Source organism: Mytilus trossulus, chromosome 6 (genome assembly GCF_036588685.1).
Source record: "Mytilus trossulus isolate FHL-02 chromosome 6, PNRI_Mtr1.1.1.hap1, whole genome shotgun sequence".
Lineage (NCBI taxonomy): Eukaryota > Metazoa > Mollusca > Bivalvia > Mytilida > Mytilidae > Mytilus > Mytilus trossulus.
The window spans coordinates 31,826,889-31,850,452 of NC_086378.1; the positions used below are offsets into that span (position 1 = coordinate 31,826,889).

General features: G+C 30.4%; 1 protein-coding gene across 1 annotated transcript; it reads left to right on the plus strand.

Annotated features, from left to right (window-relative positions):
• Nucleotides 1-8,915: 8,915 nt before the first annotated feature.
• Nucleotides 8,916-23,012, plus strand: LOC134723322 (uncharacterized). Its single transcript, XM_063586941.1, has 9 exons — nucleotides 8,916-9,149; nucleotides 14,016-14,162; nucleotides 15,129-15,275; nucleotides 16,272-16,322; nucleotides 17,601-17,651; nucleotides 19,905-19,970; nucleotides 20,825-20,875; nucleotides 22,282-22,347; nucleotides 22,563-23,012. Exons 1-8 carry the CDS (start codon nucleotides 8,954-8,956, stop codon nucleotides 22,335-22,337), a joined length of 765 nt encoding a protein of 254 aa, XP_063443011.1. The 5' UTR covers nucleotides 8,916-8,953; the 3' UTR covers nucleotides 22,338-22,347; nucleotides 22,563-23,012.
• The last annotated feature ends 552 nt before the right edge of the window (nucleotides 23,013-23,564 follow it).

Genomic DNA, 23,564 nt, shown 5'->3' on the forward strand with positions numbered 1-23,564 from the left:
ACATATAATAGAATCTGAAGCGAAATGATTTATCAAACATTTTTTGTTTTATGCGTTTTCAAGACAAAATAGTCGACTCAAACACGACTTAAAATTAAAAAATGTAATCGATAAAAGTAAAATCACAAAAATACTGAATTGAGAGGAAAATCTATTCGAAAAGTCCATACCCATATGGCACAATCAAATAACAAAACGCATAAAAAACAAATGGACAAAAACTATCATATTCCTGACTTGGTACAGGCATTTTCAAATGTAGAAAAAAAGTGGATTAAACCTGGTTCTATAGCGCTAACCCTCTCCCTTTAATGACAGTCTCATCAAATTCTGTTATATTAAAATTGATGCGTTAAATAAATTGACACTATAAATAAAATCGTATATATCAATTTTATAAGGAACAATTTAACAGAACAGAAAAACATCTACTATCTACGAACACATTCATCGATTTTAGTGTCTGACGTCAGAAAATTTTATACGTCACATGCATTTGTCATTCAATGTGCATACAAACAATTTTAAAATTTACATAGGCAACGTTAGCATACAGGGTTTACTCTGGCGTTTGTGGTTCAACGTATTTTGTAATTCTTAATATAAATATATTATAATGACATATAATAGAACAATATCATACTCACGGGATCTTTTAAAGTACAGAGTCACGTTATAAGAACAAAAGAAATACAAAAAGTCGCATATACAAAACAAACAACTAAAATATCAAAGCCAATACAGACACATTGACGAGATGTATACACGTAAGTACCGAGCCACGTCAAACGGATATCACATAAAACCATTCAACAGTAAAAGTAATATTAATTAAAGAAAAAATACAAATGAAAGAACTATAAAACACGTTGTTAAGATGATAAACAACATCAGTACACATAATCTATACATCAAGACCATCGTGATTAATTTGGGATGTTGATACGGAATATTTATCAACACGGTCTTGGTACCTCCCGATGAACTTTTTTTTTTAGAAAAAAGGACGAGACGTTCTTTCACATACCCCTGGTTCATCAACTTTCTACTAGAGAATTTTACGTTTCACGAAACTTACATACGTTAACGCAAGAAACTTAGGCTTAATATAAATTGTGGTTGTCTCCCTTCGCCGGTTTCTGTATTTCAGATTTCAGTCGGATAGTTATAATATTGTTTTAATTCTAAAATACCATTCATGAACCAGGCACGGACCATTCGATTTTCGAGGGGGTATTTAAAATGAAGATATTTCTGCCAATTAGATAATTTTCAAAACAAAATTTCCCCGTCAGAGTCTCCCCCTTCCCCAGTGTAAAGGTTACAGGTTAACAGGTTGACAGGTCAACATGTGGAAAAGTCGATGAATGCATAGGTCGACAGGTTGACAAGTGCAAAGATTAACAGACCTAGGTTGACAGGTCGACATGTTGAAAAGTCTATAAATGCACAGGTCGACATATTAACAAGTGCAAAGGTTAACAGGCCTTGGTTGACAGGTCGACATGTTGAAAAGTAGATAAATGCATAGGTTGGCAAGTGTAAAAGTTAAATCTCGTGTATTGCTACATTATGTGTTGGACCTGCACAGAGAAGATCTGAATTTATAAATAATCTTGATGAAGAACTAGATGTTCCTACGGTTACATAATAAGGCCAGGCAAGATTTGAATTTATTTCGTTCTTACAAGTTAAAATTGTCAATATTTAAAAACCTTTTCAGTCCATTTTCAAATCACAGTCATCGTGTAGGTAAGCAAGATTTAATCAGACTCAACTGATGTACATTACAGCACGGACTGAAAAAAAATGATTCTCAGTCATTAAACATGTTTAAGACTTTTTACTTCGATTTGGCCGCTTCAGTCTGATTATTGGTAAATAATGGCAGGTTTTACATTGCACTACGAAATGTTTTTGTGTATTAAGTTTAACTAATTTAAGATAAACAATTGTAATGTCTTAAACGTTTGTTTCATGATTATATGACTCGAAACACAATAAATGTTAGATATATCGAGGAAAACAGTTATACTGAACAATAATGATATATTATTTGTACATTTAAAAAAAATGAACTTAAAAACAACTAAAAAAGGCAAGTGTCAGGGTCGTCAATTATGGGATTCTGCACATCAATTTCAGCTGATCACAAGAAAGTCAAATATCGTTGGTACTTCTCGGTAGTTTATCTGCAGACCATGCAAGCTTACAATGTACTACAGATAAAAAGTTACAAATAATTTACTCAGTGGCTGTACCAGGGCTGGGGGTTTGTGATTGGGTCCTACTTTTTTTCTCGAAAATACATGAATATTACGGTAAAGGAGACAACAATTCTTTGTTTTCTTTTATTCTGGAACCCTCTGTCCCTCTGGTATCTTTTTTCCCTCTTTTATCACGAAGCCGATATAGTGTGATATCTACCCAAATTGAAACGACAGAAATTTTAAACGAATCAAATATGCTGCTTCATTCAGCTTTGATTGTCGCTTGTGCCTATTATTTGGCTCCAATATTTAATTGAATGCAACTGGGAAAATTATAAAGATTACTTTTTCCGAAAATCCTTCTCATCATGGTTCACCTGTTCTGGTAATGTATTGTTTTTATTGACATCTAAGCCAGTACAGCATTGTCGGAGCCAGTCAATTTCTTAAGTTTATACGCTGATTGTCGTAAAAGGGTCCAATAATATTAGCATCAAGTCACGCTTCGTTGACATAAATGGTTGATATATTATAACATATTCTGCATCATTTGATACTGTATCTCACCTTGGATGAGATACATGTCGCTTTTAATTTTTTTTTGTAGAAAGGCCGACCTTTTTATCCTGCGACAGCTTTCTTTTTTCCAGAGTAATTACCTTTGACCAGGGATGCTTCGAAAGGTAATAGTTACACAATGCTACCTTTAATCGAGCTGTCGGTTCGTAGGTCAGTCCGTTTGTATCACCCCTGTTGCACTCTTCAATCTGCACCCTCAAAGGCATGGCAATTTATCACACCGTGATATGTATTTTTTTCACTTGCAATAATGAATTTTGCAGGTAAAAATTTTCTTGATAGATTGTGGCACACACAACCCAGATCATTCATTGGAAAATAAATGAAAACTGAGTTATCAATAAGTAACAATATGTTTGGCATTCTTACAAATACTAACAAAAGTCCTTACTCATGTTAATGGCAATAAAATAAAATAACACCCAAAACGATCTGATAATCAAATAATCCAGGTATTTTGATATGCCTAAATATTAGGAAAACACCCACTTTAACCGACTACATGTATATATTAACATAAATTACTGAACTTGTACAAGGTCCTAAATCTTAAATCAATTTTATCCTTTTTTAGAATAAATTTGTCCAGAAACTCATTTCCCGTAAACTCACAAAACGAGGCACGCCATATTCACAAGTAAGTTGAGAAGAAACTCTCTTTTTTTTTTAAAGAAAATAGAAAACATTGTTAACTGTATATCATTCAAAATATACCTTTGTCTCTTGTGAACAAAGTTTGCAGTTACGTTACTTCAATTAGATTTGAACTAAATGAAAAAAAGGGAGACACACACAATTTTACAGCGACGAAGTTAAGGTGTATTACGTACGTCAAAGTATATGACTTTTGTATTATTTGCAAGTTAAGGTAGCACAATACATTTTTTTTTTACTTCCAATCACCAACCTGTGAAATGCTATAACTTTCTTATGAATGCATAGAAAATAATAAAAGAGGTATCTATAGATAGATAAAAGATTATTCTTTTAAATGAATGCAATATTTTTATTATGCAAATATCATGTAATCAATTATTATGTAATTAGTGGCAAAATCTGGGTAAGTTCACTTGAATGAATTTAGCTCTTCCATCTCCTCAACTATACAGAAAATTTTAATGGAATCTTAACCAACACATCATGGGCTTCAAAGAGTGTCTTAGATTGTCTCTATAGTATTCCATTCTTTCATAATTCTCTAATTAGTGTAAACATCCTAACCACATAAAAGAAGATAATGTTTAATAAGGTGTAAAATTTGTTCTATACATTCTATCTGAAATCTAAGACACCCTTTTGTAGATAATGGTCATAGAAACAACATATAATAAAATCATCCCTCTAGGGATACCTATGAAGAAGCCAATTTCATTTGAAAGTAGAAATTTGGTGAGAAATATTTTAGACACAGTTAACATTATAATTGGTTACATAATTGTTGCATTATACAAACATTGCATCAATTTGAAAGAGTAATCTGTTAGCTATCCATAACTATCACTTTTATAAATTTTCAAGCATTATTGAGAGAGTTACAGGATTTTATAACTTGGGAGTTGGAGTCATAAAATCTTTGTATTGTGCTACCTTAAATGGTGAACGGGAGATGACAATGAACATTTTTTGAAATGTTAAGGTATGTTGCATATTACGTACGTCAAAAACCTAAAATTCTCTACTCAGACACTGATGACGTTTTAAAAGGTCTGCGCCTTTCTCTTTTTGATGAAATCATTGCCTATTTTGAGAATTTATTGCTAAAAATCTGTCGGCAGGTATAGATATGCAAATTAATACTGTAAAAAAATCTCTCATCTATCTTTCTGTGAATTTTGTTGGAGCAATTTATGCTTAAGCGCATAAAAGATTAACATACATGTATACATACATTGCACCTGTGAAATTGTTTGTGATATAAGAGTTAAAACATATCTAGATTTTTCATTCTGTATTAAATCAAAACACGTTCATGCTTGTAAGACGCGTATATTCGAAATCATGGACAAATATTTTACCTTTAAGTCCAAAGATACAGATGATAAAAAAAGTATTTCACTTTACTCATGTAATTCACTGTTTAGTACCTTGAGTTTTGAAAGAGTTAAGGTATCAACCTGTAGACTGAATATATTAAAATTATAGAATCTGAAGCGAAATGATTTATCAAACATTTTTGTTTTATACGTTTTTAAGACAAAATAGTCGACTCAATTCTAAAATCGCAACTTCGCCATTTTTACCTTCTCTAATAAAGAGTTCCATTTGTGGTGTTTAATTTCAACATATTTCAACTTTCAACAAGGTTTAAACATTGTGGTAGTATAAATTAGTTTTAAGTTTTACTACTAGAAGTCTTCTTAGTGTAGATTAGTAAAAAAAAATGTGTTATAAAAAGAAAACTTTATCATTGAATTTTGAGATAAAATGTCAGATGGTAGCACTTATACAATGTTTATAAACAAGAACAACAAAAAATGAGGACGGGAACTCCTGCTTGTATGGCAATGTGAAAAAAGTTATCGCTAAAATGACAAGACTACGTGATACAGCAAAAACATCAGCAACAACTCAGAGAAATATAATAGTCGACACATGAACCGAACAACAAAGATCAGCTTCCGTCAACGACAGACATTATTGACAAATAGGTGATCTTAAATTTCACACAATTATTTTCACAATACCAGTCCAAACAATTATCAATGATGGTCCTGAAAATGCTATTTCATAATTATTTGTACTATAAATGATAGTTTTACACATTATTCAACCGAAACCACCAAAAAACATCACAATTTAGTACATGAATGTTGATGTATAATATTAAATACAGAGACACGTCGTCTAGCAATGCAAATGCATATTCGAGAAAATGGTCATATTCTGGAATAGGTCACGTTCGGTACTCAGCAGCAGACGACAATACAGATGTTAAACCACAATCTAAGACATGATGAAAATGTCATAAGTTAGTTTAGACACAGAAACATCGTCCATATCAACCTTTTCTTTCTCAAACTATTGCAATTTCGAATCAAATAATAAAAATTGTCTAAACTTATAACGTAAACTAATGACTTTATATACAAGTACTAATATTTTAAGCGTACTGTTGTATATGGGGTTTTTAAATTAATTTTTTTATTCAAATACGCGTTGTTACGAAGAAATTTCACTTCAAAGTCAGTTCATCTGTAAGGTACATTTAAATAGACACCGACATAATTAAGTATGAGATAGTGCTAAAAGATTATATTACCCGTTGTAAAACATTTATCGGAATTATAAAATGCTAAAATTAACAATTTGCAAGGCATGGACTCGAAACTATGTTGGTTCGTTTCGAGTGTAATATAGACTTGGCGCCATCTAATTAATTATCTTTTTGACCTCCAAATACCGTTGATGGTCATATAAATTAACTCATCATAGATACGAGGCTTAAATTTTGTATTTACGCCAAAAGCGCGTTTCGTTCACATGAGACCCATGAGTGACGTTCGAATAAAAAAAAGGCCAAATAACGTGCTCAGTTGAAGGATCAAAATGCATATGAGCGATATCAACATAAAAATTAACATAGATAGAAAGCTAAGCGAACTCGTGAATTTAATTTGTTTAAGGTCAGTTTCATTTTATATTATAGATAATTTAAAATAAATGTTAATTATCGGTTTTTACTTGCATGAGTATGATTTTTTGTTGATCGAATTAGTCAATCAAGTTTTTATCTTTTGTTTCACTTTCAATGTTGACATTTTTTTCAATTAGATAAACGAACACGCCCAGTTAATGCGTTATTCATCTCTAGCTACGGGGTGATGTATGGAAACATATTGCATTTTACCTTCGAAACAATTCTTCAAAAATTTTATGCGTTATAATTACGTGTAAACATGTACAGAAGTGATCGAAAAAGAGGAAGTTGATGAGCAACAAACGTATTATAAAATTCATAACTGTTTTTATTTATTTAGATTAGACATTAAACATCTCTTTCAAACACCACGTAATTCTTGTCAGTTATGAAAAAGGATGGCTTTATTATCATACATCTATGAAAAGTCATTACCTGTAAAACATGTTTTTTTTTCAAATGGTCACTTTAATCTGAACAGCTCTCACAGGACCGAAAAATATAACATTATTGTGCCGTTTTCAATCTTTCATTTGTCTCATTTTAACCCAACTTCAACGGTAAATCGATGACGGTTCATACTATTCACTTGTTTTTAAATATCTGTTAAGTTGATTTTCATATGTTGTTTATAAGTAAAATCTTTTTTGTTGCTTGAACAAATTAAGGTGATGTAAACCTTACAGATAATATAGTTAAACTAACAGTGTAATTTTTCTAACCTTGTTTGTGATATAATTTGTTAAAAGAAGTGTGCGAAGACTGAATCAGATAAAGTTAATGTTTTAAAATTTAAAAGTCTGACCATGTACTCACAAATTTTGACCACATTAGCGATGTTGATTGTTGCATGGATAAAGTGCACCAAAGGATGACATATATTGTTGAATAAATTGAATAACTTTTTGGAAGAAAACGTTGAATAAATGGAATAATATTTTGGCAGAAAACAAAATTATGTGATGCATTTACATCTTCATTAAAAAATTAAATTAAACTCTACACTTTTGATAAAGTTCTGCAAAAGGTATTTAAAAGATTTAAACCAATAGATACCATTATATTCACAGTATGGAACACAGTTTTTGAATAAAGAATATACATATAAACCATTTTATTAGGAGAAAATATTTTGTTATAAAAATTCAAACAAGTTGGTGTCCATTACGTCAATGAGTTTGACAAACATTATATCATTGGTCAGATTTGATATTCATAGATCTTCTCAATATAATGACCATATTTCGTTATTCCTATTATGTTTGTCCTTGTCCGCTGATGATTCAATGGTTCAAATTAGTTTGTAGTTGTTAAACAAGTTTGTATATAATCGCTGATGTTATCATATTTGTATATCACTATTTTATAAGCTGTGTTTCATTTGAAATAATAGACTATTATTTACATTTGAATAGACGTTTAAATATGTATGTTTTGGGAGACAATCTTTTGTTGAGGGGTGCTCTCAAGATTTATTATGATCACAGTTAGTTACATAAACAGTTTTTTTAAATTTAGTATACTATAACATTAATAAATTTCAATGAAATTACTTTCTTCGAATATTTAAAAAAAAAAGGAAAACTAGAATAGGATAACAAAATAGGAAAGTTTGAACATTTTTTTATGTAAATCACACTTTATTTAAATAATGTTATGTTTTTATCGAAGAACAACTGACCTCAATGATCAGGAAATCCAGGCAAAAGTTCACTTGTGACAGTTTATAAATGTGATAAAAAGTAAAGTAACATATTTACCGAACTCCAATGTAATTTCAAATAAAGAAAATCTTTAAAAAGGCAAATTCAAAAGTTAAAACACATCATGCAACGTTTGGACGCAATTTAAAGATAAAAAATGAAAACAGGTACTTTTTGTTTTGAAAAACAACATTGAATGCTGATTATAGATACATATTAATAAAAGATTGAATATTTTATTTTCAATATACTATTTTTGCCTGATTTTAACATTGGTCTGTTTGCTGCTGTAAACTCTTTGAGTTATATCCAGCGTTATAGAATAAGAAAAAGAAATATATTCAAAATATATCGAGTGATATAGTACATGTATTTTAAACGAAATATGATCATTAACGGAATTCAACATTTCACAATGGCATATCCTCTCTTTTTTCTAATAAGACTGATAAATTGGTCTTAAATTTTGTAATGTTTTGACTGATTTTTACTGGCAATTTTCCATCGAAATTCAATCAATATAAGTTCAGAGTATTTAAATATTTTGATATGCTCCCTTTATATTTTAGACAGAACTGGGTAAAGGTGTACTTATAAGTATTAGTATAGACGACTTTTTGAAAATGTCTAATAATAATTTAAATGATCAGATAATTGTTCCTAATTGTATATTTATTCTTTTCAAAAGAAATAAGTGACGTACATTTAATATTGGGTCACACCTGGTTTTAAAAGTTTAAAAATAAAAAAATGTTCTTAAACAAAAGTTGCAATATTAAGCGCCAGTGGACGTTTTACACTTTGTTAATAAATACATAGATAAAATGGAATTAGTGAAAAAACATGCAATTTTAATCATAATTGGATATTTGTTTATTGAGGCTGGTCTTTTATGTGGTCTGTTTACAAACAAATGGATAAAGACTAAAGAATATCATTTTGGCTTAAGAAGATATTGTAACAATACTATAGATGGCACCATCTGTCACAACGTTGTGGATATACTCCCAAATCTTGAATGTAAGTAATAATACTAATAATGGAGCTATGAAAAAAGAAATATAAATTTTATTTTTGAATAACTGATGCGACGTAGAACATGTCCTTCTATATTCATTCTTGCCTAGCTTAACCGAACATAAATAGTTTTAATTAAAAAAAAATGCAACATATGTATACATTATAGTGAGCTCTCCTACTGAATAGCACACTTGTTAATATTTTATTCAGATTATATACTTAAACATCAAACCAACATTGCACACCAATGTATCCATTTAAATACGCTATGTGTATCGGAATTCCTTACAGCAAAAACAAAACGTGTTGATTAGACCGTTGGTTTTCCCGTTTGAATGGTTTTACACTAGTAATTTTGGGGCCCTTTATAGCTTGTTGTTCGGTTTGAGCCAAGGCTCCGTGTTGAAGGCCGTACTTTAACCTATAATGGTTTAATTTTTAAATTGTTATTTGGATGGAGAGTTGTCTCATTGGCACTCACACCACATCTTCCTATATCTATGTACATATCAAACAATTACAGAATTTGTGTATGATATTATTAACAAATAAATGTATTAGCACTTTAAATATTCATGTGGAAGACATATACTTGAAAAATTGGGAACAGTTTGAATGACTTAACTTAAAAAAACGGATACATTTTTTTATATTTCTTAACTGACCGAAAAAAAATCGAGGATAATTTCTTGTTCAAAATATCAACTATTCAATATTGAATTAAAAGAATGAATTAAAATTATACAGTTTTGAAATGATTTTGTGCACTAAGGAAATAATCAGATTTTTTTTCATGAAATTTGGAAATTTGTATTTTATTTGTTATTAGCATTCTACCATATTTATATCAATATGTCAACAGTCTCTAAAAACCATATTCTTTATTGTTATGATGCCTTAATTATAAGGAAACTTGCCTGTTTTACAGCCAGGTAGTATGTACACAATATAATATATATTGTGTATTAATTTTGCAATCGTCAGTGGCAGTCAGCAGGGTTTCAGGAAATCAGTTCTTCGACCACTAAGTCAAATGCGTTTAATTAAAAAAAATCTTTTTTTCTCTTTTTTGGTGTTCGAAAAATGTATTTTGTGTTGTATTTAGACCCCTCTACTAAGAAATAGGTTATATATAGTAGGATCCGTGCCTTTATATAAATTCACAGTGAAGCCGTCAACATGGAACCAATCCGCTCCTCTCACTTACAAGTTTAAGACAATATGTAGCACCGGTTTGAGCGGAATATTTACTCAACTGTCGATCACACCATAATTGCAAATTTAAGAACAAAGCCTTGGAGTATTAAATATGAATGAAATATATCTGAAAAAGAATTGAAGCCTTCACACCCACATTTTAACCCGATAAATATAATGCAAAACCAATGCACATACCAAGACAAACACGTACGTGGCACATCGATAAACATTTTGATAGCTTTAAGCGAAGAAGTAATTTATAGGGCAAATAATTCGAGTAGACGTTGTGAAAGTAAACAACACTCATTTTGTTCTGGTCAAAAGAATATCCAGTTATGTACTACATATTTAAAACAATAAGGTGTATACACTTATCAAAATAGAAATAGAAAACTATGAAGAATACATGTTGAATTTTTTTTTCTAAAAATGTCTTTTTTTTTTAGTCAGGAATATATAAGTTGTTATCAAATAGTTGATTCTATGTTGGTGTTTGTTGTTGTTGCTTTTTAAAGTTTCTGTTGTTCCTTTGTTTTCCTCTTAAAGTTGTTTCGTGTGTCCCTTTGTTTGATATTGTAATCCGGATTTGTTTTCTCTCAATCGATTTATGACTTTTGAACAGCGCAATACAGTTGCCCTTATTTAAATGAAATATGAAGGACTTGTGATTTTTGTAGATAAACTCATCATAGATACCAGGACTAAATTTTATATAAATGCCAGACGCGCGTTTCGTCTACAAAAGACTCATCAGTGACGCTCGAACCTAAAATAATTAGAAAAGGCCAAATAAAGTACGAAGTTGAAGAGCATTGAGGACCAAAATTCCTAAAAGTGTTGCCAAACATCTTTTAGGCTGATAATGTTAGCAAAATCATGACTTGAAAATCGTGCTTGAAATTAATACAAGCGTACATATAACATCTGTATATATTGCTTTGACATCTCAAACTGTTTTCTTAATGGAAGATAATTTGCAAAAAAATATCGCTCCTTTCAAAGAGTTGGTTTCATTAATTGGCGTTATATCATTTAATATAAAATCACCTTAACAGTTATTATATTATACAGATTTTCATCAACGAGGTAGTGTTTCTTGCTCCACCCAGTACGTACAAGTGCTACATGCATTCATAATCGTAATGACAATGTAATTACTGATAACCCTAACATTGTAAGAACTATTCTTTTCTGACAACTTTTATTTACAATGCAGCGCAATTAGTAATTACCACGAAATGAAATTAGCAATGATAATGAGCTATGTGACAAGAACCCGACCAAAAAACAGCACAAGATCAAAAATGAGTCTTCAAAAAATTAAAATCACAAAAATACTGAATTCCATGGAAAATTCAAACAGAAAAGTCCTTAATCAAATGGCAAAATCAAATGCTCATACATCAAACGAATGGATAACAACTGTCATATTCTTGACTTGGTACAGGCATTTTCCTTTGTTGAAAATAGTGTATTAAACCTGCTTTTATAGCTAGCGAAACTTCCCCTCATTTGTATGACAGTCGCATCAAAATCCATTATATTGACAACAATGTGTGAACAAAACAAAATACAATTAGTAAAAATGTCAAAATTAGGGGTACAGCAGTCAACATTAGTTTATAATCCTAATCGCTACAAAAACCAACAAATTTGTAACACAATTCGGCATTAAATACGTTTTGAAGACATTTACTATGTATTGAAAATCTTGCGTCGTGTCAGCGTTAGCTGAACGTATCTTAATCTTTTCAAAAATCTGTATTTGTGTTATACGGGTGCATTACCAAAAAATAGAAGAGTAATTCACCCGCTACCAATTACATTTGAATAGTTCATTAAAAGTCTGAGAACATGCCAAAAATACATGGCTTGGATTTCATTAAAAAAATATAAGATGAGGACTTAACTACATTTGCATTTGTACAAAAAGGTAAACGTACAACATACAAATAAAGCATAGCTGAGAGGGTGATAAAGCTGATTATCACCCGAAAAAAAACCCATTGCAACCTCGGCAAAGCCAATGTTGACAATGCTTTTTCGAGGGGTACCAATCTGCTCTATCACCCTCTCAGCTATGTGTTATTTAATTTATTATACTGAATGTCCTACCATTATAGAATTTTACGGATTAATTTTATTTTAAAGTAGTTTCTATTCACGTCACTTACATAACAACGTTACGGGTAATAAAAATGACAAAGATGTGGTTTTGCCTTTTTTTATTTTGACAGTTAAATGATAGATTCTGAGCCAAAACGTAGAACTTAGCCATTGCATTTAATAACTTGATGTAAATTCGATTTATTGTCCTTTAAACTATTTGATTTTTCATTGGTCTAGACGAGGGGGTTACATTCCAAAAAAAATATCACGCTCTCAGCCATGTGATAGAGTAAGTTAACACCCTTGTATCAGCCAATCAAAATATGCGATGTAACGTGAAGTATGATAAATAAACTCATCATAGATACCAGTACTAATTTCAGTGACGCTCGAATCCAAAAAAGTTAAATTGTCAAATAAAGTACGAAGTTGAAGAACATCAATTATAACTAATAAATATTTGCTCATACTTGAAAATATATTGCTCAAAATATTTCAAAGTTCTTTAAAGTGGTATGGGAGTCTAAAATAAAAATGATAGAATTTGTTCATACTTTGCCAAAATGTAGTATCTATTGATATATGCTGAAAAATATAATAAAAATGATAGGTCAGGACACATTTTGTATGGATTATACAGAAAAAAACACCATTTTGTGATTAGAAACTAAACAAAATGATAGAATTGTTAAATACTTAAGGAAAAGATAGCTTTCAGACAATGCTTTGAGAATATCAAAAAAAAAGATAGGGTCACCGTACTTTTTTCCCGGCTAAAACACAAAATAGGAAAATTCCATGTAGAATCCTTCAGAAAATGCACTGTTTTAGAGTTACTTCCCCTTAAAATGCCATTTTTTTATTTTTTTTTTTTAAACAACCAAAAATAATAAACATTTGCAAAAATATTAATACTAATAAGTTATATTCTTTTAAATTGGTTCTTTTAAATGAAAATTCATATTAAATATCTGCATTTCTGCATCAAATTTTGCTAACTCGATACAAAATCTGGACCTTTGGTTCTCTGTTTTTTACAATCCAAGATAGAGGAAGACACCCATTCCACCTCAAATAGAAAGTTCAATGTGTAAAAGTTAGATAATTATTAATATTTGCATACTTTGTTTTAAAGGAACGCAACAATTGGGTGACATATCTTAACGTATCTATAAAAGAGTTTTATAAATATAAACATAAAAAAGTGAATAGAAACCTAGATGGCAAAATACAGTCGCAAACAATATAAAAGCGTCTATACTGTATATGAAGCTAAAAACGCCAGCATCCTTAGAGCGCTGTAACAGATAGTGAAAAAAAAACGTTCACAAAGAATAAACAAACAGCACTTAAATTGCTGTACGGTTCTTTGTGTATTGGGGTAAAACACCAAAAGAAACATTCGGACAAGCACGGGGTTTACCAAAATATATGGTAGATGAACTGGTAGGAGATAATATACTAACATGATATCTAATTTACTAATTACAACAACGCAAAAACTAAGTCGACAGGTAACTTCAACATCGGTGTAACCTTAATTGTGTTTTTTTGTAGATATGTTTGATGTAGTGTACTATCTTTTAATTGCATCATGTAGTTGGATCAGTTTAGTTTTTATCGTAATGTTTTCTACCTTACGTTGTAATGGATGCAAAGGGAAAAAGACCCGTAGATGTACCAGCTTGGTTATGTTTTCTTGGTGTAAGTCATTTCTTATTACTTTGCTATCAGTAATGAATAGATTAAAAATTTTCCCTCCAATTTTCAAATGTTCTATATCAAGTTACACTATGAGATATTTGTACATGTAGTCAACTATTTATATAAATAGTATGAAAAGTGAAAATCAGACAATTCTATATCAATAGCAAGGTGCGTTTTAATTACCTCAAAAGGATGTCTTTTGTACATATCTGTATCTGGATATATTCACTAAATGAATAAGTATGAGATGGTCCTTATACATCCCCTGCTTTCAAAAATTCCGCTTTAAGAGTTCTAGATGTGGGTAAATTCAGAAAAGCGCGTAGGACTTTTAATAAACTAGCAGAATGACTTATTCAAAACCACGATTATAAAACGGTGGTTGTTAAATGAACACGAAACTGAATGTCTGCGGGATAGAATAATTCTTTTTAATGTAAGAGAACATTTATGCAAAAAATGGTAGAATAGGAAAATATTCATGAACATTTGTACTATCTACGAAAGCTGCTGATAAGTTATTTCCGTACTAAAGTACTCCTCTTATGCAAGACAGACGTTCATCTCTTATGAAAAACACTCAAAATGACATTGAACGACCCTTGCGGTACGAGAAAAGAGAGGAATCGGAACCAACAATAAATAAAACTTTTCTAAAAACTTGACAAAATATTGACTAAGACCCTTTGACAAAAATATACACACACTTTATCGGAAAAATCATTGGCTATATAACAGTTTGTCAAACACTAATTTTGATCATTGGGCAGCTTTTAATTATATAACCTTAACCTCAGAACGTGATTAAAACGTTCAGCTAATATTTACATAGTTATCTCCATGTAGTGTTATGTACCACCTTAAAACCTGTTTCAAAGAATTTTCGATATTTTTTTTTTGTACTTTGACTTTACTTCTGGACTATAATGACGAAATGATTTATCGTAAAATTATATGTTTTAGGCCTGATACAAGGTGCAGTTCTAACTATTTTCGTGACAGCAATTATAGATAGAATGTCTGCAAGTTTAAGTGATGCTGGATGGTCATTATATTTGGAAGGTGCCACTCTTATTTTATCATATGTTCTACTAACTATACAAGTCTGCTGTGAGTATTAATATGACGTGTTTAGACTTTTGGTGAAATTTTTCACAAAAAAGTGACGCTGTTAAATATTAAATGAACGTTCTTTCAGTCTGAAACCAAATATTACTTGAACAAAATGTACATTTAATGGAAACACAATGAAAAAAATCGAAAATAGGAAAGATTAATAAAACATTTACCCGATAAAATGTGGCGAAAATATGTGTTTTTCAATTAGGACGTTAACTTTTGAATGCAAATGTTCAGTGCAGATTTCAATGACTTTTATAAAGAATATACATATATTTATTTTTCAATAGTTGTTCATATTATTGCGCTATTATTCAGATACTGTTTTGATTATTCAAAAAACCAAATAAGTACGATATGTCTACTCTCAGGTCACTTGATGTCGAAAACAAAAATGTTTAATAAATCATTTAATCAAATATTCTGCAGATGCATATGTAAACAAGATATTCGTTTAGTCTCTCAGATACATGTAGCCATACCAGTAATTATATTTATAAATTATGTTCAGCATATTTGCTTTAGGCAATACATTTCGTGCTGTACTGCAAAACACGAGTTGGGTGTTTATAGTCACTATACGTATGATGTGTTGATTAAACTAGATACAATTCTGGAGTTAATCTTTTAAAAAAAAACATTTCATAATCTTTCATATTTTTTTTCGTTATTTTTTTTTTAAGCATTACATGATTGTGATCTGAAATGGTAAAATATATGCCTATTATTATTCCACATCATAGTGGGTTTTGAATCACGCAAGACAACAAAACAAATAAAAACGGTTTTGAATCATTCAAATTTAAACCTTGCATTACTTCAAACATTTACAATTGCTTTCTTTATTCATGAAACTTCAAATGTGAAATGCAGAATCTTGATTAAAAAGTTATCTAATATATAAACACAAAACATTATAATAAACCATATGTTCTTGAATCCAATAATATTACGTATTAATATATTTTTTTCTGTTTTTAAATCCAGGTAAAGATAAATCTGGTCGAGACAGCGCAACTGTTGATATAGTAGACGAAAGTAAGAAATGTTAATAATTTTTACATTATTTGCATATACTAGTATATATTTTGAATGGCAATTATCACTTTGCAGCGGTAGATATGGATTACCATCATAAATATATTCACGACTGTTGCTTATTTAAGTGTAAGCTTTGTAGTTTATGATATTTCTTTCTTGATCTTTTGTTTCGTTTAATGCCTTGAATAAACCTGTGTGTCTTACATCCTGGCTTCATATCGTGTTTTAAGTTGATTGTTCCTTTCCCGGTTTTTTTAATGTCAAATGATGCAATTCAACCATTTTTAGCTAAAATTTTATAGCACATGTTTTATCATATCAGGATATGTAGTATAAGTGCCAATGAGATAACTCTCCAACCAAGTTACTATTTGTAAATCATTATAGGTTAAATTAAGTTCGTCAACACAGAGTTATTAGATAAAGGAAGAGGTGGTATGAGTGCCAATGAGACAATTCCAAATCCAAATCACAATTTATAAAAGAAACCATTATAGGTCAAAGTATGGCCTTTAACACGGAGCTTATGCTAACATCAAACACCAAGCTATAATGGGCCCAAACAATAACTAGTGTAAATCCATCCAAACGGGAAAACCAACGGTCTAATCTGTATAAAAACGAGAAACTAGAAACACTTAGGAACTACGTAAACAAACGACATCCACTGAACATCAGATTCCTTATTTTGGACGATATCAAGTTAGCTATTACTTTGATAGGTTATCTACGAGGTATGTCGACTAAGGCAAAACTACCTCTGGAAAATTAGCCTTGCAACAGACAACATGAAGACCAATAAAAGAGGTTTTCCAATGGTTCTTTCAGATTCAAAGGCAGCAGATATGCAAATAAAACATAGTAATGTCAACATGAAGCACATGGCAAATCTACAATATATGCCATGCTCGCTATCGCCATAGTATATGGAAGTGATAAACAAATTAAACAAAATGAATTAATAGTCTGCCATCAACACCGAATGTGTTTTAATTTACGAAACACATACAAATATGATATATGACAACTTCTGACAATGTATATGTCAGTCACACGAATTCGAGACGGAATTTAACTTGTACTTTAACCTTAAACTTTACCAAAAAGTAATAGTCCTCAATGTTGTTGTAAACTTAATATCATAAATTGTTGATTTGATAAACAAAAATCATAAATGCTGGCGTAAATAACAAAACATAAATGTTTTAGGCTCTAATGACAATCTGTTTATGTCAATTATCGAAAAAATCATTTCTACCTTTGTTTTTTTTACAGCTATGTCATACTCTATTGAAAATATATTAAGAGAGGAGAACGTAATTGAAGGTAAACAATTTAAGCTTGAAGTTGAAGTAAATGATTATTATAGACCGCGTAATGTCTACTGGTATAATAAAGACATTATTATTTAAAAAGAAGCAGCACGAGTACATAGATAGTATTTACGAAGTATGCCAAGGACGAATCCTTCAATATCCATTTTTTTCGATAAAATGTTTTCTGTTTTCTGCTCTTTGGTCGTGTTGTCATATAAAAAGAAGGTGTGGTATGATTGCCAATGAGACACCTGTTCACAAGAGACCAAAATTACATAGATATTAACAACTATATGTCACCGTACGGCATTCGACAATGAGCAAAGTCCATACCGCATAGTCAGCTATAAAAGGCCCCGATATGACAATGTTAAACAATTCAAACGAGAAAACTAACGGCCTTATTTATACATAAAATGAACGAAAAACAAAATATGTAACACATAAACAAATGACAACGACTGAATTGCAACCTCCTCACTTGGGACAAGTACATACATAAATAATGTGGCGGGGTTAAACATGTGAGCGGGATCCCAACACACCCCCTAACCTGGGACCGTGGTATAACAGTACAACATAAGAACGAACTATTAAAATCAGTTGAAAAAGGCTAAACTCATGAGATGGACAAAAATACAAGTGGACGTGGCCGGGTACTTGTACATCCCGACAACAAAAAGACACTAGGAACAGATCTGAGTACTTAGTTATCTTATAGCTACTTCAAAGCCACTAACAATTAATAAAAAAAAATCATGCTTCTAAAACTAAACTATCAATCTGTACACATCCAACATCCTTTGGATTTAGTGTAAAGACGTCATAAACAGTCAGAAAAAAGCACGACCTTGTGCAATGCCAAGTTACAGGTATCGATGTATTGTAGATCCGTGAATGTGTTTATGTATATCACATATTAGTAATATTTAGTTTGCCTTTAATTTACTGATAACAAAAATCAATATTTATACCAATAAAAACAATATTCAATGATCTTATTACAGTTTTGAATTGGTAACCTTTTAGAAAAAGTTTATTTACAGGAGAGATTAGTTTATTCTCTTTGACGAATTCCCCATTTTCATTCTCAATTTAATCTAATGTTTGTTTTTGTCAATCATTTGCAATATTGGTGCAGATCAATGAATGATTCATATAACCATATACTATCTGTCGAGAACAGATGATTGGCATAGGTTCCATGATAGATTTTATACGATGAAAGCGGAATCTCTCTCAATATGGATTCTAAGAGACATTCTTTAGAACTTATATATCAATAGTAGTCAGGTGTTAAAATGACTACTCAGTACAAATACTTGTTTAAGATTATATATAATTGGAATCAGAATTTGGTCGTGTTTATAACATGTATAAGGAAAAATGTAGCAATTTCTACATCGTACATAAAGATTATGAAAAGAAATATCTCATAACATAAAAGTCAGGTCATGTGTATACCGATGAAAGCATATGGTACAGACACGTTCAAGATAATCAAAGCTAAGGATTTTATGGATTGTATCGACCTCTTTGGTGGTACATTTGCCTTCTCCAGAAAAAAAACACAACAGTAGATACAAACATATTTTTTTTCAAAACCAAGTTACCGTTCTGTCCCCCGTTAAACAAAATGAATTTGTTATCATTTTAAAATTCTGCAAATCATTTAAGATTTTTAATTGTTAACACTATACCAGTTGTTTTCTATTCATTTGATGTGTTTAAGCATTTGTTTGTATAATTTGTAAAAGAATTTTCCTTATTGAATTTTCCTTGGAGTAAAATTTATTTTGCTATACTACATAAATACCAACAAATATTACTTTTTGTTAGGGATGTCAAAATAATTGAAATTTAATACACGGATACCCTGTCATGATTATTGAGTATTCGCGAGAACTCAGATGAATCTTAAACGCCTATTGAAAAGTTTAGATTTTAGGTCAGATGCAGTTTGTTTTATTATAATCTTTCATAAACATATTAACGAAAGACAAACGTACTACAAACATTCCTTGATACTCTGTTTTTGTCTCAATTTAATAATGACTTACCGATGCCGTTTCTACAAATAAATTGTATACGTGGTCATGAACTAAATTCCGATAAAATAAAACAATATTTTCATATAAAGTCCGACAAAGTAGATTATATATGTATCATATGTGAACTGACTTGTCAATAAATTTATCAACAACAGAATTGGACTTTCATCACATTCAATATCTTAATGAATGTCAAACAATTTCATTTTTAGGAGGTCATGCACCTTTGAATCACATTATGAATGATCCAAATGCGATATATATCGACGAAGGCAAAGGTAACTACCTCTGAAAAATAAGCCTTGCAACATGAAGACAAATCAAATAGTTTTTCCAATGGTTATATCCGATGCAAAGGTAGCAGATATGAAAATAAAGCATTGTAATGTCAACATGTAGATAAGCGCATGGCAAATCTCCAAAACATCTTAGATGATTTTCTTTTTTGAGAATAAAAGAAGACATCGGATAAACTTTAATGAGACAACAACAAATAACAAGACAATACACGCATATAGATGATGTTATATTTTTTATTCTCATCGGATTTTGTCTAATGCTTAGTCCATGTCTGTGTGTGTTACATTTTAATGTTGCGTCGTTGTTCTCCTCTATATTTAATACGTTTCCCTCGGTTTTAGTTTGTTACACCAATTTTGGTTTTTGTCCATAGATTTACGAGTTTTTAACAGCGGTATACTACTGTTGCCTTTATTTATAGAGCAAAACATATAAAAAAATATATAAAATATGCCAAGCTCCATATCACCCAAAGTATATAAAAGTGATTAACAAATAAAACAAAATGAATTAAGATATCTCATCTACACTAAATTTCTAATTTATGGAACACATACAAATATGATATACGACAACTTCTGACAATATGTATGTCAGTCACATGAATTTGAGACGGACTTAAACTTGTATTTTAACCTTGAACTATCAAAAAAATTATAGTCCAAAAAGTTGTAGTAAGTAAAAAATCATTAATATCAATTTGATAAAAAAAAAATCATTAATGTTGGTATTAATAACAAGTTATAAATATTTTAGTCTCTGATGACAAACTGTTTATGTAAAAAAAAACTTACATTTAGATTATCAAATAATCATTTCATTTTTTTTACAGCTCTGTCATACTCTATTGAAAATAAGTTAGGAGAGGGGAGCGTAATTGAAGGTAAACAATGTAAGCTGGAAGTTGATGTAAATGATTATCATAGACCGCGTAATGTCTACTGGTATAATAGAGTTATTATTATTAAAAAGAAGCAACAACAATACATAGATAGTATTTAAGTAGTATGAAAAAGACGAATCCCTCATAATCCAAAAAAGAATTGATAAGATGTCTTCTGTTATCTGCTCTTTGGTCGGGTTGTTGTCTTTTTGACGCATTTACTATTTTCGTTCTAAATTTTATTTAATGTTTATTTTTGTCAATCATTTGCAACGTTGGTGCAGTTTAATGAATGATTTATGTTACCATATAATAACATTAGATGTATTTTTCATTATAATACGTTATTCTGATTGGCTACACTGCAATCTAGCGTTATTCTTTAATCAACTTCATTACACAATAAAATTTACCATTCATTATGACACGAGGTTCCATTGTAAAGTGCACAGGTAAATTTAACAAAACCTTGATAAAATCGTGTTTTCATGATCCTTGCTAAACAAATGTAATTACAAGTATTGAATGCTTCATTTTGAAACTTCATATGGTTGTAAAAGCGTTGACTGTGCGCACGGTTTTAGAATAAAGCGCTTCCTCGCTTCATACAACATGAACTTCGGTCAGCGCTTTATACCCTAATGAAGTTACAAAAAGAATTATTCAATTCTTAAATAATGTCTGTCTAGGACTGATGATTGGCATATATATTATAATAGATTTTATATGATGAAAGTGGAGTCTCTCTCAATATGAATTCTAAGAGACATTCTTAAGAACTTACATGTATATATCACTAGTAGTCAGATGCTAAAATGGCCACTCAGTACAGATACTTGTTCTATATTGTATATCAGTGGAATCAGAATTTGGTCGTGTTTATAACATGTGTAACGTTTTAACATTTCTACATTGTACATAACGCTTATGAAAAGAAATCGCTCATAACATAAAAATCAGGTTATGGGTATACCTATTAAGACATATTATACAGACACGTTGCAGATAATTTAAACTAAGGATTTTATGAATTTGAAAAATTCCCCTTCATGGTTCATTTGCCTTCTCCTTCGCCAAAACATCAGTAGGTACAAACATTTCATTCGGGATATTTTAAAGAATTATCCGTTTGAATTTTCCTTGGAATTCAGTTATTTTGTTTTAATACTTTCTAATGCTAAAGAACTTGTTCGTACTATTAAATACAAACAAATATTACTTTTTATTTATCAATGATGCAAAAAACAAGGAATTTCCTTCCTTTTTATACTGAGAGAACGCCTCAGTATTTTACATGAAACTGTTTAAAGTATCGTTTATAATTGATATCTCAATTGATTCGGTCCATTAAAATAAAATTAACATCCTTCTTTATCTTAATAAATGTCAAACAATTTCAATTGTAGGAGGCCATGCACCTATGAATCACATTATGAATGATCCAAATGCGATATATCAGTAAATTTCAGTCGGTAAGTATCAAAATGTTTTAGTATATAGATTTGTATTTATAGTGTTTGCATTCAAATTGAAGAAATGAAGAAAATGAAAGTTTGGAATAAATATTCCTACGTAATAAGAAAACAGAATCAGAATTATTCGAAATTATCATTTTGTAAAACGTAATATTATATTTAACCAGTTGTTAAACTGTTGATAGCTTTGGATATGCTTATCTTTTTTACAGAAACATGATAACACAGCTGCGCGTAGCCACCAAATACGGGTGCAAGTGAACGTGGTCAAGCCTTTTGTGAATTGTATTATGAGGAGATCCGTTGAATATGTTCCAACTGTCGGGATCCGTATAAAGAACCGTCCTTCCTTCTTCTGAGCTGACTATTTTGTAGTTATTTTTATATTCAGTTAATTAAAGTTAAAAGATTATATGATTCAGTTTTCAAAATAAAAGTGCAATGTGCACTTAGTGTTATAGCTTTCTTATAGTATTTGTTGAACATCTTCAAACAGACTGTGTATCTTTAAAATCATTAGTACCTTTTAGTTCATGTTATAAAGTTGTGTGCAATTGATATGCAGATAAAATCAATTTCTAGTCTAGGAATATTAACTTAGAAAATGTGTTTTTTACCATTTACCAAATCGCCTTACAAAATAAATTAATATATCATTAGAGGTCCATATTTTTTTTCATATTTTATCCAGTATTTGTTGTTGTTTTTGTTTAATATGTTTATTTATGTTTATTCATTCATTATTTTTATAACTTGTATCATGTTTTAAACTGATTGTTTATTTTTAATTATTCCTGTCACATAACATTGTCATTTTAACGCCTGTGTAAACATTGTCATATAAGTGGGAGGATTGGCTAGCCATAGCCATAGAACCAGGTTCGATCCACCATTTTGTCTTAAAATGTCCTGTATCAAGTAAAAAATATGGCAGATGTTAGCAAATAGTTTTAGACATGTATGATTGATTTTGCAGCACTTCAGATTTTCTGTTTTCCGCTTAAAGTTGATGGGTTCCCATTGCTCTCGATTCATGACCTGACTTGTTTTGTCTTAATCGATGTATGACTATTAAAACAGCGGTTTACGTTTATGTACCACTGTTGCCTTTATTTCCTACTCTGGCCATCGCATGAGAGCTATTTCTCACTGATGATCACCCCGATATAAGTATACAATGCACAATAAGTTGATTAGCTACGGAGAGGAAGAAA